Source organism: Sinocyclocheilus rhinocerous, unplaced genomic scaffold, assembly GCF_001515625.1.
Source record: "Sinocyclocheilus rhinocerous isolate Xijiao unplaced genomic scaffold, SAMN03320098_v1.1 scaffold1164, whole genome shotgun sequence".
NCBI lineage: Eukaryota > Metazoa > Chordata > Actinopteri > Cypriniformes > Cyprinidae > Sinocyclocheilus > Sinocyclocheilus rhinocerous.
In genome coordinates, this window is record NW_015643253.1 from 11,923 (window position 1) to 27,953 (window position 16,031).

At 37.4% G+C, this 16,031-nt stretch overlaps 2 protein-coding genes and 1 long non-coding RNA gene across 3 annotated transcripts in view; 1 reads left to right on the forward strand and 2 right to left on the reverse strand.

The window, feature by feature from the left end:
• LOC107757207 (scavenger receptor cysteine-rich type 1 protein M130-like) overlaps nt 1–9,208 on the reverse strand; it is a 10,637-nt gene extending 1,429 nt beyond the window's left edge. The window contains exons 1-14 of the mRNA XM_016574623.1: nt 9,129–9,208; nt 7,242–7,394; nt 6,607–6,915; nt 6,161–6,472; nt 5,638–5,949; nt 4,956–5,261; nt 4,685–4,762; nt 4,193–4,507; nt 3,890–4,099; nt 3,708–3,791; nt 3,121–3,180; nt 1,394–1,450; nt 1,193–1,270; nt 1,007–1,069 (exon numbers count right to left, since the gene is read on the reverse strand). Coding sequence (XP_016430109.1) covers nt 1,007–1,069; nt 1,193–1,270; nt 1,394–1,450; nt 3,121–3,180; nt 3,708–3,791; nt 3,890–4,099; nt 4,193–4,507; nt 4,685–4,762; nt 4,956–5,261; nt 5,638–5,949; nt 6,161–6,472; nt 6,607–6,915; nt 7,242–7,299 — 2,242 coding nt within the window. The 5' untranslated portion in view covers nt 7,300–7,394; nt 9,129–9,208. The remainder of the gene's footprint in view (nt 1–1,006; nt 1,070–1,192; nt 1,271–1,393; nt 1,451–3,120; nt 3,181–3,707; nt 3,792–3,889; nt 4,100–4,192; nt 4,508–4,684; nt 4,763–4,955; nt 5,262–5,637; nt 5,950–6,160; nt 6,473–6,606; nt 6,916–7,241; nt 7,395–9,128) is intronic.
• Nucleotides 2,322–3,104, reverse strand: LOC107757233 (uncharacterized). The gene is made up of 4 exons (XR_001641907.1): nt 3,048–3,104; nt 2,838–2,900; nt 2,605–2,667; nt 2,322–2,457 (listed from the first exon to the last, which is right to left on the reverse strand). It is a non-coding gene; the product is annotated as an uncharacterized LOC107757233 (long non-coding RNA).
• Nucleotides 9,209–9,866: 658 nt separating the features above from the next.
• LOC107757208 (uncharacterized) lies at nt 9,867–15,435 on the forward strand. Its single transcript, XM_016574624.1, has 11 exons — nt 9,867–10,067; nt 10,379–10,490; nt 10,610–10,793; nt 10,901–11,047; nt 11,692–12,040; nt 12,538–12,676; nt 13,684–13,765; nt 14,027–14,178; nt 14,320–14,570; nt 14,711–14,787; nt 15,331–15,435. Exons 1-11 carry the CDS (start codon nt 9,867–9,869, stop codon nt 15,413–15,415), a joined length of 1,779 nt encoding a protein of 592 aa, XP_016430110.1. The 3' UTR covers nt 15,416–15,435.
• Nucleotides 15,436–16,031: the final 596 nt, after the last annotated feature.

Genomic DNA, 16,031 nt, shown 5'->3' on the forward strand with positions numbered 1-16,031 from the left:
TATTATGAAAGTTACTTTAATTCATCCAAAGTAAATGCATTTTTTTCAGCATTATCCACTCACAAAACTCCAGTACTTGCTATGATGATGCTGAAGGCTGTGAAAACACTGATGGTCATTTATGGCTTATATTTAGGATGACTTTGATTGTCACCGCAGCAGTTGTGCATTAAAAGGTAAGATCAGACATTTGGATTCAGGGGCTGTGTAATGTCTTATTGAAATACACACAAAAAAAATTGTCTGAAAAGTTTTTTATTGCTATTAACAAGGCCAAAAAACAACACAACAAAATCTGACAAAGGCATAGAAGTTTTAATAAAAAACAAAGAACACTTGGTGAAACATAAAACCCCAAGATTTGACATATCAATAACAATATCACTCAAACTTTGTTCAAATTTGTTGAACCGAGGCAATGGATGATCATTGGGCCAAATCTTCTTTGTTTGACTCCTCCTCCACATCATCATAATCTGTTATTAAGAACAAAATCAAAAACCACGTCAAATAATATAATTAGAAGAATATTTTAAAAGTCAAAAAATTGAAAATTATTTCAAATATTACAATATAAATAAAGATGTTAATATAATGAGAACAAAAGGGTTACAGTAACTTACCCAACAGGTTTCTCACATCTTCACTGACACTCATCACATCATCATACTCCTCCTGAACTCTCTCTGATCGAGAATGACAAAAAACAAGTCATATCATTTGAGGCATCCCTTTTCCTTTAAGTGACTTGAACAAATGTCTAATACTCATCTAAACATGCAAAGGGTGATAAACATGTAGTTCTGTGCATCTCACCTGTTACACCTTGAGAGTTCAGTCTCATCATCATATGTGTTCACTACACATGCAAATATCAGTCCAAATTAAATGAGCCAAAAAATAAAATAAATAAAATAAATAAAAACAGAGTAATTTAAAATATTATCTGTAATGATTTGATTTTAAAGTAATATTATTTTAAAAAGTTGATAAGAAAGTAAAACACCTTTCTTGATATCAGAGTTCCGTTCGCTCGTCATGACATCATCATAGCTCTCAGGTGTGTCTTCTACAGATTCACACATTCATCACAGACACACATTCATTACATTCAGAACAAATTAGAAATATCTATCTTAAATATACTGTAATATTTAAATTTAAATGCTGCTGTAGAATATCAGGGTGACACCTGTCTCACGATCTGGTTTCAGTCCATCAGTGATGACATCATCATAGTATCCCGGTGTGATTTCCTTCACCATCTCTTCTGCATCAACACACAATATGTTTGGATACAAAAGCCAAATATGTTCTTGTTGCAGATCATGAGACTGAGAATTTATTAAACATCTGGTAATGAATCATGTGATCAATTAAAAAGGTCACTGACCTTTTAGGCCACTGCTGTTGGTGACATCATCATAATATGCAGTCTTGAACTCTTTTGCTAAAAAAGGAGAGCAGACTGTTAATATACAAGTAAACAGCAGTATAGATATTTGCATTAACAAGCAGCTGAAGTTGCCAGTGACTGTATTAACATAGAGATAACAAAATTGTCAGTCTGTGAGGTGGATACTTACCTACAATCAACCAAAATAAAACCTGCAACTACATACTATTGTTTGTCAGCAGCAAAGAAGCTCTCGTTAAGTTTCTAGGATTTTAAAAGCACCAAAAAGTAGCAGGACATTCAGTGGTTTCATTTATGACTGCAACACATGTACATAGATGACGTCACACAACAGGCAGCTCTGCGCTTATTTTATATTGTTTATATATGATTAATGTTCTGTTGTGAAGCATTATTAATTAATAATATACTGTTATAAAGTGATTCATATGGTTTATTGAGAAGAAATATGCATTTTAAACATGCAGGTTGTACACGTAACACTTCTATAGCCTGGTAAATGATGCATAAAAGTAAAATGCCCATTAGACAAGCAATATGTGTATTTATTTATTGGTTTAAAACACCCCTGATCACATAAGATAATATTTTATACAGACTTTTGTGTGTGTGTGTGTGTGTGTGTGTGTCTATTGTAGAAGTTAGATATTTTCTTCCCCATTTATCACTCAAAAAACTCCAGTACTTGCTGCAGTGATGCTGAGGGATGTTAAATCACTGATGGTCATTTGGGTTTATATTTAGAATGTATTTGAATGTGTTGCTTGTGCTTTGTTGTATAATGTATTACTTAAATACACACAAAAATTTGTCTGAAATGTTTTTATTGATATTAACAAGGCCAAAAAAAAAATAATACAACAAAATCTCACAAAGGCAAATTAAAAAAAAGTATAAAAAGTATAAAAACCTGAGATTTGACATATCAATAACAATATCACTCAAACTTTGTGCAGATTTGTTGAACAGAGGCAGGGGGTGGGATCATTGAGCCAAATGCCCCCCTTCTTTGTTTGACTCCTCCTCCACATCATCATAATCTGTTATTAAGAACAAAATCAAAAACCACGTCAAATAATATAATTAGAAGAATATTTTAAAAGTCAAAAAATTGAAAATTATTTCAAATATTACAATATAAATAAAGATGTTAATATAATGAGAACAACAGGGTTACAGTAACTTACCCAATAGGTTTCTCACATCTTCACTGACACTCATCACATCATCATACTCCTCCTGAACTCTCTCTGATCGAGAATGACAAAAAAAAAACATGTAATTTCAGTTTATAAAACACTTTATGTCATTTGAAGGATCTCTTTTTCTGTATGTGACTTGATGACACAGAACGAATATCTTATTCTGATGTAAACATGGAAAAGGTGATTAAAAAAAAACGTTGTTTGGTGCATCTCACCTGTTACCCCTTCAGAGCTCGGTCTATTAATGATGACATCATCATAATTCTCTGGTGTGTTCACTACACATGCAAATATCAGTCCAAATTAAATGAGCCAAAAAATAAAATAAATAAATAAAATATTAACAGAGTAATTTAAAATATTATCTGTAATGATTTGATTTTAAAGTAATATTATTTTAAAAAGTTGATAAGAAAGTAAAACACCTTTCTTGATATCAGAGTTCCGTCCGCTCGTCATGACATCATCATAGCTCTCAGGTGACTTAAGCTCTCTAACCTGAGAGAAGCTCATCAGCATCTTCATACCCAGAATGCAGTTCTTCAGAGATGAGACTCCCTGTTAAAGAAGAGCAGAACCATCAGAAACATGTTCATCATTACAGACTGAATATTCATTTCCTTTCGATTATAAAGCATTGTGTTAGTGCTTTAAAAAATAAAATAATTGTATTAAGTAATAAAGTAATTTAATTAAAAAAGTTTAAAGCATTAAAGACATAAATCCCATGGTGTTTAGGCCTATTAGCAAACACACATGAACCCATTCCTTACTGCCTTCCAGAAATATACACAGGAAGAGACAAACACATGCACACACCTGCACCTACTCTACATGTACAAACATATGAGCCCCAACTTATGACCCTCTAAAAGTACACACAGGAAGAGATGCTGACTGACACACACACACACACACACACACACACACACATATAAACATGCACCTGCAGCTCTGTGGTTTTCTGTCAGGAATTCTGTGGTTTGAAGCAGGAGGTTTAACAGGACTAATAATAGATGAACATCAACTGTCTGACAGAGTCTCTTATTAATGGTATTAAATTAGATTTATGGCTTATGTCTCACCCCTCTGAGTGAAGTGATTGTGTCTGTGCTGAATCTCCTCATAAATGGCCTCAGTCGTCGTCCTGTGTCTCCTCTTAGAGAGAGCTGTGAGTGCAGACAGACAAACCTGCTGTCAGTTCACAACACATGACTGATCACACACTGAATAAGACACAATATGACAGTCTCTGGATCTCTCCTACCTCTCCTCATCACTCTGTTCTGCTGAATCAGTATAAGCAGTGGCACTAAGAGCAGTAAGAGCACAACTCCCAGAACAATCACAAGCACTGGGGGGACGGAGAGAGAGAGGAGTTTGGGAGTGACTGATGTTGAGCGCACTGGAGGAGAAACTGGAGGAGAAGCTGATGATGCTGTGGCAGGAGTAGTGGACACTGACAAATCTGACAAGTCTGTCAAAACAAACACATTAATAATCATGCAAATGACTGAATAAACATTCAACTATTATTAGCACTAAAATTATCCAAAAATTTTGCTGTGACCTGCACAGGTGAGTCTAATAAGTTTCTTGAGTGAGCAGTCAGTGTGGTTATTCAGGGAGAGAAGACAGTCCCACAGGTGAATCTCATTCCCTCTGCATTCAACTTTGTTCATCCACACAACACCTTCACCAGCACTAAAGAATGAATTCCCATCAGCTCTCAGTGCTGCTCCACAACCCAGCTGCCTGCAGACCACCTGAGCATCGCTGATGTCCCACTGATCATCACAGACTGAGCCCCACACAGCGTTATGATACACCTCCAGCTTCCCAGAGCACCGGCCCTCCCCTCCAATCAGTCTGAGAGGAACATGATCTAAAACACACATATCAACCAGCACTGACTAGCTTCAGCACATTTACAACAAAACACACCCTGAACCAGATGTACATATTTGTACATATTTCAACAATATATTTAGAAAATAAGGCTTACGTAAACTAAAATTATATATATATATATATATATATATATATATAGTCAAAAACTTACCTGAACACTGTTTCTGGTGAGGAGTTGGTGAGATAAAACATGTCAGACGACCTCGAAGAGACTCCTGATTCTCCTCCTCTGAGATTAAACACAGTGTGTTTCACATATCAGTGTGAAAACATATCATTTAAGCCTCACAAATCATTTTATGCTCTTTCCATCAGCTAAGTTTAGCTTTTCTTAAACATTAGTTTACTCACAACATATAAACATTGTGTTTAAAGAAACATGACTACTGAAACCATTTTACATCATTTAAATATCATCTCACTTGAGCAGGTGATTTTGGCCACTTCATCCTTATTATTACAGTTATTCTGTCCCCAGGGTAAAGATGGACACTGCCACAGATATGAATCATGTGGTCGACACTTCACTTCATCTAGCCAGTTACGAGCTGATTCCACTCTTGCTGTAGAATCAGACAAAACCCCAGATCTTCCACAGTTCAGCTCCTGACAGATCAGACTCGCTGTGTCTCCGTCCATCTGGTTCCAGCACACATTACCCCAGGATCCATTGTAGAAAACCTCCACATTCCCTTCACAGCCCTCACTTAACCTGATCTCTTTAAACTCTAGATGAAAATTAAAAATATAATTTTAAAATACCAAAACTGAAAAATCTGGGCATTATCTGACCATGAACTACTGAAGAATCTGTCCAGATGTTGTTCTTCTCACCAAGGCAAGTGATTGACAGCTGTTGTGTGGAGCTGCAGTTGAGAGTTTGTGGAGAGCTGCAGTTCCCCAGATGAGAGACAACAGAGGAACATTTATATAATAAATATGCTTTATATCATTATTACATTTTATATAAGTAAATTTGAAACTTAAATGACACAAGCATTAATCTTCAGTCTAAAATGTATATGGAATAAATATTGTATTTTGAATAAGATTAAGTCTTCCAGTAGCATAATGTCAGTAAATGTTACAGTAATACGGACTCACTAGAGCAGATGACTCCAACATGTCTATCCGAACATTCAGCTCGACTCCATGAAGAGATGGAACATTCTGAGAGTTTTGTTTCATTCCCGTCGCAATCAAACACATCAGCCCTTTGGAGATCACTTCCCTCTCCAAACCAATCTGGTCCCACAACAGACACAGCAATCCCACAATTCAGCTGTCTACAGAGGACACTGGCAGCTCTCATATCCCAGCATGCATCACACACTGTGCCCCATTTACTTAAGTACTGATGTTCGACTCGACCAGAACAGATGTCAGGGCCGTTTACCAGCCTGAGATCAGTGTAACCTAGACAGACAACACAGTTCTTACTGAAATCAAATACAAAAAAATTATAATAAACAGAAAAACAAGAGAACAGGGATAATCTGAGTAATTCTGTGTTCTAATCTCTGATTAATATGGTCAAATATGTCAGAGTGTGGTATTGATCAAACTAATTAGTTTTAGTATTCAACAATTGGAACTGAATTCTTTAAAAAGAGGGTAAACATTTTACCAGAACATATCAGTCCTATGTCATTATCATGGGTACAGCTTATTTGAGGTGAAGTTGACAATGAACAGTGTCGAATGTGAGATTCATTTCCTCTGCACTGAATTTTATGTGTCCACATCTGAGCGTCTCCTTTGCCAAAAGCAGCTGCTCCCAGCACCTGTACAGGAGCCCCACATTTCATCTCTCTACACACAACCTCTGCATCCTGCTGGTCAAAGGCAGCGGCACACACTGTGTACCATGTGTTCCCCTGAAGAATTTCTAATCTCCCAGAACACAGGTGGAATCCATTAACGAGTCTGGGGTGGCGACCTGTGTTTATATTACATAAGTAAATATCAATGTAACAAAATGTGTGATGCTAATTAATTCATTATTGAGATAAACATCAGTTCCTTTAAATTATTTTTTATAATAAAACATTTAAAGAAATTAGACTGTCTTACCTAAGCATTTGACTCCAGCATCTTCATGATGACCACAGTTACTAACACCCCATCCTCTTGATCTACAGTTCTTCAGTGTAGACTCTGATCCAGTACAAGCCACATCATCCATCCAGATTGGTCCTGATCCTTGTCCAAAGTGAGCATCACCCAGAGTTTCAACAGCCTCTCCGCATCCCAGCTCTCTACACACCACTTTAGCATCAGTCATATCCCAGTCATCACCACACACTGTTCCCCACTGACCATCATGATGAACCTCCACTCTACCACTGCTGTTACCACCAACCAACCTAACAGTCTCAAAATCTGTGCATAAAAGAGAGAAAGGGATTTAACCACCTACAAGAAGAATATTGCAATGTTGAGAAACATAAGATATAAAAAAGTTAGTAAATACAAATATCTATGTACTTCAAGATAGACGAGAGAATATATACAAATAATCTTGTCATTAAATTGTTAGCCTGTAAAAGCTCAAATTTAACTGACAATTAATTAACTATTGTCATGAGATATAGTTTGTAGATACTACACAGGCATCTATTCAGTTTCTAGTGATATAAGGCCAACATAGATAAACTTCTCATTTAAACAAGTATAATTTCACCTCTTTCTGTCTATTTTGTACTTACCAGATGTGGTTAGAGTGAATATGGAGGAGAGTAAAACGAGTGTCAGGCATCCCTCCATGTTCTTCTGCTCGTCACACCGTCTGTTTGACTGTCAGCACAAGTTTCTCCTCTGCTCCCTCAAACACACTGAAGAAACTGGCTCCTGTCAGCCCCCTAAAGAGAGAGAGACATTCACAGCTGCCAATGACACTCACTGTTACCTTATTAGACAGAACAGAGGAAATCATCAAACACAATCAGTGACAAATCAGAAAGCAGCATTTTTATTTTCTCCATATATATCAATAAAGTGTGAGCGCTGATGAGCGGGACTCCTCCTCCAGCGTGAAGAGACACTTCACTGAGGACAGACTCGTGTCAGTCATAAGTCAGTGTGGAGATAAAGTCACACTAAACTTAAAGCAGACTGATACAGAAACACTGCAGCTTATATTCAGCATCAAAACCTGAACCTGAACACAGCAGATACAAGCACTGATGACTGACTGCTCATTTACTGAAACATTATTTCATGGACAGATGCTATAAATATATAAATTATAGTCAATTTAACATTTTATAGTTATTTTCATTAAAAGAACTACATTGTATCCATAATATTAAGTGGATTTTACTACAGTGTTATGATGTTCTAACCAAGAACACAATAAATAGTATGCTGAGATATTATAAAATGAACTAGACTTTATGTGTACAACAAATAGAGGGCTATTCAGACAAAATTTGTATATAAACATTGCTTTCTGTTCCAAAGACATTCTTTTGGTATCATATCAAGGCTTTTGTGGGTGGGCGTCATACTGCTTTGTGTAATTCATCCAGCAGATGGCAGCAAAGCACATATTTAAAAAACGCGCAAACAAGAGTCTTGCGTCACCACATGAGGGAGCCTCTCACTGGTGAACATTTTATCTGGACATAAATTGTTAATTTCTCTATTCATAAAAATGGTAAAACTTCTTGGATTTTTTAAATGAAAAAAAAAAAAGAACATGATTTTTTTTGTGTTGAAATGTTTTGTGTTAAAATCTTTCCCTAGAACAACAAACTTACAAAGGGGGCTGCAGCACGACTTAAAACAATTTGAATATATTAATATAATTTATAATAATAATAATAAAAATATGAATATGAATAAGAAGAATTATCATCATCATTATAATAAATATTATTAAATACATTTTATTTTACATTAGATTAGTATTATTGCAATAGTGTTTAGTTTAAAATAATACAATACTGTGAATAACATAATATAATGTAATATAATAAGAGGGGAATTTACAGGGGTTTTTTTTATCTCTTGCCTGTTTGTAGCATATATACAGTGGGTATAGTGCCTATAGTTGTATAGTTATATCTATCTGTATAGTTGTATCTATACAGTGGGTATAGAAAAGAATCACCACCCTTTAAAATTATCACATTTTGTTGCTTTTGCAGCCTGAAATGAAGACGGACACAGTTTTTCGCGCGCACTGAGATCCGAGCATTAACGGTCTCTCTCCACAAACTTCACTCATTTATTGGATTTAATTAAACAAGTTAATACTAACATTATTGTAGCCACAGACCTGGAAGAGTAAAATACTTGTTTTATTGTTCAGGTAAGAGCTGTAATTCTGTATTTTCATTATACGAATTTCTCACTATAAGAACTTCGTTTGCATGTAATTTTAGTTTGAAGCGTCATGAATTCAGTATTTCATGTATTTAGTTTAATGTCACAAATTACACAGAGCACTGGCATTCAACCTTTATTACTAAACATAGAGGAGCAAGATGTGCGTCAACCTTATCTGTCTGTCAACCAAGTTCAGCAGAATCATTTTAACTGGTTTATGCTTAAATATAAATCGAAAATACTTGATAACCCCTCTTACAAACCTTAGCCAGTTCGACTTCTGTTCAAACAGGAAATTTCACCACAGAAACCTCTTCCTTTCCCCCCTTGTCATTGTGGTGGTGGGACATCAAAGCTAAAAAAGTGACAGGTCTGCTGACTGATGTCGCCAACTGTGGCTTTGTAGATGCGCACTAACAAATGTTCAATCACTTTTCATGCTCTAAATAAACTCAATTAAATTGAAGTAAATATAACTAAATTTATATGTATGTGAAAATTAGAGTTTTTCTTAATCTTTACATTCCCATACATAATTTTACTCATTTGCATTTAGCAATGTTTATACTTTTACTGCATAGAGTTAAAGTACTCAAGTGTTCAATTAAACATTAAATGTTTAGTTTTTACAGTTCTCACTCAAAGCTGAAGTGAGCCTGAAGTTTAAGCTCAAGGCTTGTAAATCTGTTCCGGTGCACACACACACACACACACACATATACACCAGTAATCTGCATTTCACTTTTCAAGAAGTCTTAACATTCCTAAAGACACAAGGGATTGACATGCTGACGGTGTTGTGCTTTTTCATGCACTTCCAGCTGGGACCCACAGCATTGATTCAGTACAAGACAACAATGCATTATGTCTTCTGAATTAATCAGGAGAATTCCTCATACTGGATCTAGCTATAAAGTCCATCCCGTTTGTGCTGTCATGTCTCTCGCCTGCATTTCATCCTGACCTGCTTGAAGACGGTCAAAGTAAACTGTACTGGAATCATGTCAGAGACTGAACACGTTAGATCAACACGTGCCATCAACAGTGGCTCAGACCAGGAGGATGACAAGCAGCTGCAGCCAAGGAAAAGTGAGAATAAAGAGGCAGGATGGGGACACATTGCTATGCTGGACAAAATAGAGGACTTTTTCCAGATCTGTGACAGCGAGGGAAAGGGCTTCATCACACGCACGGATATGAGGGTAAAGCAGGGGTCCTTAAAGTGGACATTTTGCACCACTTTTTTATTTTATTTTATTCACATCTGTCATGGCTTTATATATCCAAACAGCTATGTCTATTCAAATGTTGTTTTAGTATTGTTTAGCCGATCTATGGCCATCAAAGTTTTGTTTTTGGTTCTAAATATTTAGGGTGCATATGTTGCATTTTTACACTCCTATTTAAAATGTTTTTTTTTTTATGTACAATGTTCATAATAGGCTGGTAGAATATCTAGATAGCAGAAAATTGTGTTGATGTCATTTTCCCATCTATTTCTCCTCTATCTTAGAGGCTACATGAAGAATTGCCACTTACTACTGAGGAACTCGAGAGCGTCTTTGACTCACTAGATCTTGACAAAAATGGATACCTGACGCTGGGAGAGTTTTCCTCTGGATTTAGTATGTTTATCATCTCCTTCCAGAAAGAGGAGCATTTCAAAAATGATTTGTTATTTGGTACAATATTTTTAGCACAGCAAATGAAATTTTTCCAAGGTGTTTCTATGTTTGTTCCCCAGGTAACTTTCTTCATGGACGGAGAATCTCCATGACGGAGGAACTAATGACTGCACCCTCTCAAAAAGCTCCAGAAGCTCTTGATCAGAGTTCAGGGGATGAACAGCTGTCAGAGAATGAGGATGATGAAGAGAGACATTTCTGCATGTTGATGGAGAGCTTGGGTGCTAGCAATGTGTTTGAAGAGTCAGTACTGATGTTTTACACTTTGCTCTGCACATTGCATTGCAAAAAATGCTTTACATTTACGCTTTATATTGCTACAAGTACTAAAAGTTTTCTCTTCATTTCAGCCCGAGTGAAGTTCGCAGCCTGTGGGCTCAGCTCAGGAAAGATGAGCCTCGCCTCTTGTCCAACTTTGAAGAGTTTCTGGCCCGTGTCACTTATCAAATCAAAGAGGCACGACAAGAGAGGAAGGAGATGGAGAGCGCTCTCAGGAGGTGATATGTTATGCAACATAAAATGAGAATGAATTGAGAGCAGTATACCATCTAAAATCACCCATTTACATTTAGTCATTTAGCAGACTCTTTTATCCAAAGCGACTGAGCCAATAATCTGCTTTCTTAATTTCCACAATGTTATTTGTGAATAATCTCTGTTTAGAGGCTTAATTTAATTCTCTATAGAATGCTGCTCTGTCCGTGTCCATGACTACTAAGCTTAAGAGTTCAACATTGTTTGTTTGTGGAAAATATTAATAATAGAAAATGAGTGGGTGTGTTCAAATTTTTGACTTTCAGTGTATATCTGTATATCTTGGTTTAAGCTGGTCATGTGCACCATAAGCACATAACCAGCTTAAACCAGCTCAAACCAGCAGCCATGCTTCAAAACATACCTAACCAGCATATGCTGTTTTTTTCAACAGGGATATTCTATTAGAATACCTACATATATGATTTAATGACATGGAAACATTTATTCTCTCACCTCTCTCTCTGTCATTTCAGAGAAGTTGATAAAGAGGAAGTGACTCAGCGTTCTAACAGGAAGTCCTCCTCTTTAGCAAACGGTCTCTGTTCACCCTTTACCACAGGGGATGATGGGAAGCCGGAGGTGGATGGGCGTTCTGAAAAAGTAGCTGGGGACTCAGAAGGTGTAAATGTTGGGTGGATGTGGAGGATGTGCCACTGGATGGATGGCCTCTACGCAGAGTCATATCCATCGAGGAGGACCACCTCCCTCACCTGCTGCAAGGAGACCCTCACCTTCTTCTACATCAGCTAAGTGAGGAAGAAGAAGTAAGGGGGAAAAAAGAAGGTCAGGCCAATCTAGAGACAAGCTCCCTGTACGCATCCAATGCGTCCCTTGCCTCTGCTGACTCTCCACCACCAGTTAGGGCGAAGAAGCCGTCTAAGAAGAAATGGATCAAAGGAAACTTGCCCTCATCTGCACGGGGTCAGCCTGTCGGAAAGGAGACCCTTCAGCAGGCAAGCGTAACCTCATATGCAAAGATGTTGAATATCATAACAGAATGTTTGCATGTAGAGATCTTGAAGATACAGTAACAAAAAAAAGTTATTTAATTCATGTGTCAGAGAGAGGGCATAAAATGGTTAGCTTTAGCACAGCAGACCTTTAAATAACATAATAAGTGGACTTTAAGACAAACCTTACAAAGGTCTAGACCTGGGGTGACCAAACCTTTTCCTGAAGGTCCAAAGTCCTTCAGAGTTTAGCTCCAACCAGCTCCAACACGCTTGCCTAGAAGTTTCTAGTGAGTCTGAAGACACTGATTAACTAGTTCATGTGTGTATAAATAGGGTTGAAGCTAACAGTGGCCCTTCAAAAACATGTTTGGACACCACTGGACTAGACTGTGTCCCATTTAAAGTGTAAAAGTGTTTTCTTTGCTATGCACAGTTTTCAACGCAGCTAGCTTTAAACTTTATTTTCAAGAGGTCACTCTGGGTATTTTCGGCTGCAGGGTCCTGCAGAAGGATCTGCTGCATCCCCTCAGCGCCTCTTTAAGGTCATTCTGGTGGGAAATTCCAGCGTTGGCAAAACCGCACTGCTTCGACGCTTCTGTGATGGACAGTTTCATTCTGCTACCGCAGCCACTGTGGGTGAGTTGCTCTCCTACTTCTATGTGCAATTCACAATTTAATATTGCTCAGGTTAGTGAGTAAACAGGATTTAACACATGACTTTGCAATGAGGGATTTTCAGGAAATACAATTTTGGTCCTTCAAGTTGGTTGCCCTTTTACTAAGTTTGCTTTATTTGATCAGATAGATGGATTACTCCTCTCTCTTTTGGTAATTGTTATGATTTATATGGCCACTGATTCACCAAAGTTTGCAACCTTCGACGTCTAAAGTCTGTGCATCAATATTGTGCGTAGTGTTACTCCTTAAAGGCTTTTTAGTGCATTGTGTTTAAATGTGTGTACGTGTGTTAGCTAAAGCCTACTATGCTATATCAGATGGATTTGTTAAAGCAGGCAGCATCACATGAAAGGGCTTGAGAAGTCACACTCCCTGCATTTAAACCCTGGCACACATTGCACGGCAGATTATGTCAAACACCATCAATTCACTTTCTGCAGAGTTTATAGCCTTTCACCACTGAACTGTAGTGGATTCATAAATAATCTGGACAATTAAAAAGTATGAATTTCATTGTATTAGGTACAATCAAACCAAAAGGCATCTTCAAACAAACAAAACTGGAGCTTTTTAGCCATTTAGTTACTTTCAATCAATTCACTTGTATGTTACACACATAAATATTACACAACAGTACCTCCTAGTGGCCATTTGACCTTACTGCAGGTTTTGATTTAAAGGGTTAGTTCACCGAAAAATGAAAATTCTGTCATTAATTACTCACCCTCGTGTTGTTCCAAACCCGTAAGACCATCGCTAATCTTCGGAACACAATTTAAGATATTTTTGATGAAATCTGAGGGCTCTCTGACCCTCCCATAGACAGCAAGGTAACTACCACATTCAAGGATCAGAAAAGTACCAAGATGATCGACAAAGTAGTCCGTGTGACATCAGTGGTTCAACTGAAAAGTTACGAAGCTTTTCTTTGCTTTGTTTTCTTTGTTTACGATTGTGCTGTGCAGGCATTGACTATAGTGTGCAGACACTGAATTTGGGGGACAGTCATGTGGCTCTTCAGTTATGGGACACTGCAGGCCAAGAAAGGTGAGGCCCTGATACCTACATAGTACAAACAGGATAGAGCTTTGCATTAATACAATTATTATCGTCTTGTTTAGGACATTTACATTCAGCTTGAGTTTGTGTTCTTTATTTTTATTCCTCAGTCTGTACTGTTATCCTTTTAAGCATCTCTGAAAAGCTTGTCATCTAGAGTAATTTATTGCATAACCAAAACATAATCTCACTTGTCACTGATGATAAACATCCAGCATTAATAAAAAGCAATGTCACTGTGCCCTGCAGGTATCGCAGCATTACCAAGCAGTTTTTCCGTAAGGCAGATGGCGTGGTGGTCATCTATGACATCACAATGGAGGACAGTTTCAGATCAGTCCGCCCCTGGCTGACCAGCATACAGGAGGCCGTAGGCGACCCTATACCCGTCATGCTCCTTGGCAACAAATTTCTTTGCTTTGTTTTCTTTGTTTACGAAAAAAGTATTTTCGTAGTTTCGTAACTTTACAGTTGAACCACTGATGTCACACGGACTACTTTGTCGATCATCTTGGCACTTGTCACTGATGATAAACATCCAGCATTAATAAAAAGCAATGTCACTGTGCCCTGCAGGTATCGCAGCATTACCAAGCAGTTTTTCCGTAAGGCAGATGGCGTGGTGGTCATCTATGACATCACAATGGAGGACAGTTTCAGATCAGTCCGCCCCTGGCTGACCAGCATACAGGAGGCCGTAGGCGACCCTATACCCGTCATGCTCCTTGGCAACAAATCGGACAAGGAGAATGAGAGAGAAGTGCAGACAAAGGAGGCCGATATGCTAGCAGAGGTGTGGACGTCTCTTATGCTGTCAATCACACAGTATATCATAGTCAAATATTAATAATACCTAATATGCTCTGTTTTTACCCAACATCACCTTATTCAACACAGTAAGCACAGATTAATAGTATTTGCTATATTTGATAGGAAGTAAACTTGATGTTCTACGAGTGCAGTGCTTATACTGGAGCTAATGTGCTGGAGGCCATGATACATCTGGCCAGGTAAGAACTCAAAAAACATGCGAATGCAACATGTTGTTAAACATTGACATATTTTGTTTAGCTGTGATGTTTGTAACACCTCAGCCACAGCTGCAACCCACAAAAAAGTTATAAAACTGAGACAGCTAACTGACAGCAAACATGATCAGATGTCAACCAGAAAGCTTGCGGTTTTCTTTTGTATCTTCAAAGTGCGATCAAAAATGCGACTTTGCAGATTGTGTGAACCTTATGTAGTTTATTTACTTTGAAAGGCCCACTAAATGTGCCTGGTGGCAGCCATGTTGAGATCACATGACCAGCCCAATGCTAAGTATATCTCAGTATCTCCACTATAATCAGACAATTTCAGCTGTTGAATATATTACATGGGAGAGTATTTGTACACACAAAAAAATATTTAGGAAAAAAATTATATATATATATATATATATATTATTTTATATTATAAGTATTTTAATGAACACTGATATGTAAATACAACTTGTTTATTATTTGTTATATTATTATTGTTGTTTTATTTCTTTTATTTAATGCTTTAAGGGTCCTGAGGGAGCAGGAAGACAGAGTATGGGTGAACACGGTCAGACTGGTGGATCAACCATTAAAGAAGAAAACCTGCTGCTAGTGACCATACACACACACACAAACACATGGGTGAAATCACTCTATGCATTACATATCATCACCACACCCTCTTATATTCAATGTAAATAATTTAATGTAGGCTGAAAGAGGACAAATTCACTTATACTTGAATCAAAAATGAATAGTGTAATGTGTTAAAAGGTTTTTCATGTCCATTTGTCAAAGAGCATTGTATATCTGTGTTCATCTGATGTGTGTCCAACTGTAGATGAAGTATATTAGTCTCAGGACACTTCATCACACCTCATTTAAATGATCTTTGTACATATTCTATTTGTTAAGGATACCAATTGTCAATCACAATACATTTATGGAGAACATGTGTTCAGTCAAGCTGCGTGTGACAAATGCAGTTCAGCCAATTTATCCCACACAACCAAGTGAGTGAGAACAGAGTCATTCAAGAAAAATTTGACTGTTTGTTACTTCCCATTTATTTAGCATTGCAATAGCCTCATTCAACCCATCTGAAGTCTTGCTAGCATCATGAAACCTGGATTTCAAACTGGCCAGTAAAACCTCACTGCTTGAACAAGAAGCATTTCAGTTGCTGTGCAGAGACAGTTCAGCTGACGACAACAACAAGAAGCACTAAA